This window comes from Amaranthus tricolor, chromosome 1, assembly GCF_026212465.1.
Source record: "Amaranthus tricolor cultivar Red isolate AtriRed21 chromosome 1, ASM2621246v1, whole genome shotgun sequence".
NCBI classification, from domain to species: domain Eukaryota; kingdom Viridiplantae; phylum Streptophyta; class Magnoliopsida; order Caryophyllales; family Amaranthaceae; genus Amaranthus; species Amaranthus tricolor.
The window spans coordinates 650,094-654,298 of record NC_080047.1 but is presented as its reverse complement, the minus strand read 5'-3'; the positions used below and the strand labels follow the sequence as shown (position 1 = coordinate 654,298).

Genomic DNA, 4,205 nt, shown 5'->3' with positions numbered 1-4,205 from the left:
TCCACTAATCTCCAGGTATTTTGAGTGTCTTTCGCACTTCCTCGTTTCATTACCGAAACAGTTTGGCGCCGTCTGTGGGGACTGTTACAATAAGTCATGGCTCCCAAAAGAAATCCAACACAAACCGCAACCGTGCATAGCACAGATACAGACACTTCTGCAGGTCAGGCCAACAATCAGGCCGTGACCCGCCGTGATCTGGACATGCTAGCACGAAACCTCACTGCTGCGTTTTCCGAACAGCTCCGCGCTGTCATGAATAACAATAATCCTGCTCCACAACAAGTATTGGATGATATGGCAGATCAAATAAAAGATCTGCGGGAACGGATCGAGCCCCCTAACGAGACACCCAAATCCCACGAATCTCAAGATGAGAACTCGGAGATGTCACGTTCCAGCAAGAGAAACAAGAGGCGACGGGAAAGACCAAGGACTCACACGAGTCTCGGCAGAAGTGATCCTAGAGGCAGAGAGTCTAAAACCGCCTCTCAAGATGCCCGTACTTATTTAGAAAGCAAAAAGCATAAGTCATCCGAAAGCATCCAGTCACTGGTGGATCGACGGAGGGAAGAGAGGAAGAGGGCGCAGCTGGTAGGATCCAGCCATCCCGCGAGTCCTGTAACCATGCCGCAGAACGAAGATGAGGTCAAAATCCTCCCTGGAGATCCTACGCCGATAATCTCTCCAATGGCTCCTGAAATACTAAACATTCCCAACCCGGGGAAAATAAAAATCCCAAATATGGCAGCGTTTGACGGAACGTCATGCCCTGAAGAACACTTGATGGCGTACAAGAACCTGATGGTGCTGCACACTACCAATCCTTCCTTGTGGTGCAAATTCTTCCCGACTACTCTTATGGGAGCAGCCTTGACGTGGTACACCTCCCTTCCCCAAGGAAGTATCCACAATTTTGCCCAACTAGAAGGCAAATTTCTGGGCCACTTTATAGCCTCAAGAAGACAGGAGAAATCAAACTTCCACCTACTAAGCGTCACTCAATTGGAAGGAGAATCCATATCCTCCTATCTGAAGAAATTCCATGAGGCGGTGCTAGAGGTGACAGATTTAGAGGAATCAGTCGCCTTAAACGCCCTTATCAATGGAATGAAGGCTCAAAGGCTCAAGTTCCAGTTGGTGGAAAGCCAGGTCAAGACATATGCGGAAGCCATGAAGCAATGTCAAAGTTATGTCACGGCCTCCGAGGTATGTCAGGCACACGACCCCAAGAGGCGGAAGTCTGACAAGAAAGACGCCGCAACCCCCCACCAATCCTCGAGGAACCGAGAAGAGCACCAGTCGAGGAGGGAAAGAAATCACACGCCACGTCGTCCCGCGCCCCCTTCAGATATGGGACCCCCGCGTTCCCATCACATTTATACCGCGGCAGGGGAATCCAGAACACGCAATTTGTTGGACGGAGGAAACGACCTGATGTTTAATCGAAACAGAAGGGATATTTTCTTTGCCGTTCGCGACAAGTTGCCAACTCCACCTCCCACTACCACTCCTTCCAACAGGCGCAATTACAATTTATGGTGTGACTACCATAAAGAGCACGGCCATACCCTTGCCCAATGTCGCGAACTCAAGCGTATCTTGTATCAGCTGGCCGATGAAGGAAAGCTTTCCAGGTTCCTCAACAAGAGGGACTATGACGCGGGAGAAGGAGCAAACAGAAGGCAATGGAATCAAAGACGCGGATCCCCCAAGAGGGAAGAGGCAAGGCGCGAAGGTTCCCATACGCAAGGGACCATCAACATGATTTTTGGAGGATACACCGAGGAATATCCTACCGTCCGCGCTGCAAAAGACAGTGTTCATAATCTGCTGAAAAGACCAACAACGACCGTAACCAGCGAGCCGGTCATGAAGTTTGATGCCACGACCTCTCAAACGCTGCAACAGCCCCATACTGACCCTCTGGTGGTCACCCTCAAAATCGGACAGATGAAAGTCAAAAGGGTACTCGTGGATACCGGAAGCACGGCTGATCTCATTACAATGGAGTGCTTGAGAAAAATGAAGTTCGAGGAAAAGCACTTGCAGCCCCTCGATAAGCCGCTGATCGGGTTTGGGGGAAGTCAGGTCATCCCGTTAGGAACGATCATTCTCCCCGTGCGCGTGGGAGAAAGAAGTGAAAGCAGGACCCTGCCCATACGTTTCACGGTAGTGGATCTCACTTTCCCTTACAACGCCATCATGGGACTTCCCCTCATTAACAAGATCAAAGCTGCAATCTACCCGCATCAACTCTTGTTGCAATTCGAATGGGACGATGGGAAAGTTGGCATCCTCAAGGGAGATCAGATAACGGCACGCCAATGCCTTATAAATACTCTGAAGCGCGGACACTCCGCGACACCCGCCAAAAGGGAAAGGGAAGATCAAGACGCTCCCGCTGTCATGAGCGTATATATGGAAAACCTAGCACACACGAAAGGCCTCGCCCCATAGAAAGATACGAGGCAGTAGACATGTTCGAGGGAAAGCAACTAAAGATAGGGAAAGATCTTCCTGGTACGATTAAAAAAGAAATCGTGGCTACCATTGCTGAGTTCCGTGACGTCTTCGCCTTCAGCACGGAAGAAATGCCTGGCATTCCTACTAGCGTCATGTGTCATAAACTTGACATAAGACCAGGCCACAAACCAGTAAAGCAGAAGCTGCGGCATCAAGGAAAAGAGCGGACCGAGGCCGCCAAAGAGGAAGTTGAAAAATTATTGAGAGCCGGATTCATTAGAGAATGCAAATACTCCGATTGGCTATCCAATGTCGTCCTTGTGAAGAAACCAAATGGCAAATGGAGGATGTGTGTCGATTTCACGGATTTGAATAGAGCCTGCCCCAAGGACGACTATCCACTTCCCAAAATAGACCGCCTGGTGGACTCCACAGCAGGCCATGCGCTACTAAGTTTCATGGATGCCAATGCCGGATATCACCAGATTCAATTGGCGCCGGAGGACCAAACACACACGGCCTTCATTACTAGCATGGGTGTCTATTGCTACAAAGTCATGCCCTTCGGGTTAAAAAATGCTGGAGCCACCTATCAAAGGATGGTAAACAAGGTTTTCCAATCTCAGATTGGACGGAATCTTGAGGTATACGTGGATGACATGATAACAAAAAGCAAGCACGCAACTCAGCACGCTGCGGACTTGCGTGAAACGTTCAGTACCCTCCGTAAACACCAGATGAAGCTCAATCCGGACAAGTGCGTGTTCGGGGTCACCGGAGGAAAATGTCTCGGCTTCTTGGTAGACGAACGGGGCATCGAGGCAAATCCAGATAAGATTCAGGTCATTCAAAACATGAGATCCCCCACCTCCGTAAAAGAAGTGCAAAAGCTTACGGGGTGTATAGCCGCACTAGGAAGATTCCTTTCAAAGTCAGCAGACAAATGCTTGCCTTTTTTCAAAACGATAAAGCAACAGAGATTCGAATGGACCGCGGAAGCAAAAGAGTCTTTCCGTCAGCTTAAGGAGCACTTATCGGCCTTGCCAAAACTAGTTTCGCCCATCAACGGAGAAAAGCTAGTCTTATATGTCTCTGTCTCCGAATACTCGTTATCCGGAGTGCTTGTGGCGGAAAGGGAAAAGAAGCAGCTCCCAATATACTATGTGAGTCATGCATTCCGCGGCTCAAAAGGGAACTATTGCGAAGTGGAAAAGGTCATATTTGCGATAGTTATGGCCAGCAGGAAATTGAAGCCATACTTTCAGTCCAACCCGATCATTGTCCGAACTGATCAACCTTTAAAAAAGATCCTTGAGGGGAAAAACAAGTCGAGCCGTGTCACAGATTGGGCAAACCAGCTAGCAGATTTCGGCATCGAGTACGAGCCTCGAACGGCAATTAAAGCACAAGCCTTGGCTGACTTTATTGCTGAAAGCACTTCCCCCCCTCTTGCTGAACTTAATCGAGAATGGAAATTGTATGTAGACGGGTCTTCAACACAATCGGCGAGTGGGGCCGGGCTCCTCATTGTGTCTTCCGCCGGGGTCCGCATGGAAAGGGCGGTCAGATTTAAGTTCGCGGCATCCAACAATGAGGCCGAGTATGAAGCATTACTGATGGGGCTGAAAATCTGCTACGAGGCAGGGGCTAAAGAATTGGCCGCATTCTCGGATTCCCAATTGATAGTGGGGCAAGTAAACGGGGAATTCGAGACTAAAGATGATAGCATGAAAATGTAT

The 4,205-nt window shown here is 49.3% G+C and overlaps 1 protein-coding gene across 1 annotated transcript; it reads left to right on the top strand.

Moving 5' to 3' along the window:
- Positions 1–204: 204 nt before the first annotated feature.
- LOC130826275 (uncharacterized) lies at positions 205–2,460 on the top strand. Its single transcript, XM_057691880.1, has 2 exons — positions 205–1,929; positions 2,032–2,460. The coding sequence occupies exons 1-2, from the start codon at positions 205–207 to the stop codon at positions 2,458–2,460; spliced, it is 2,154 nt and encodes a 717-aa protein (XP_057547863.1).
- Positions 2,461–4,205: the final 1,745 nt, after the last annotated feature.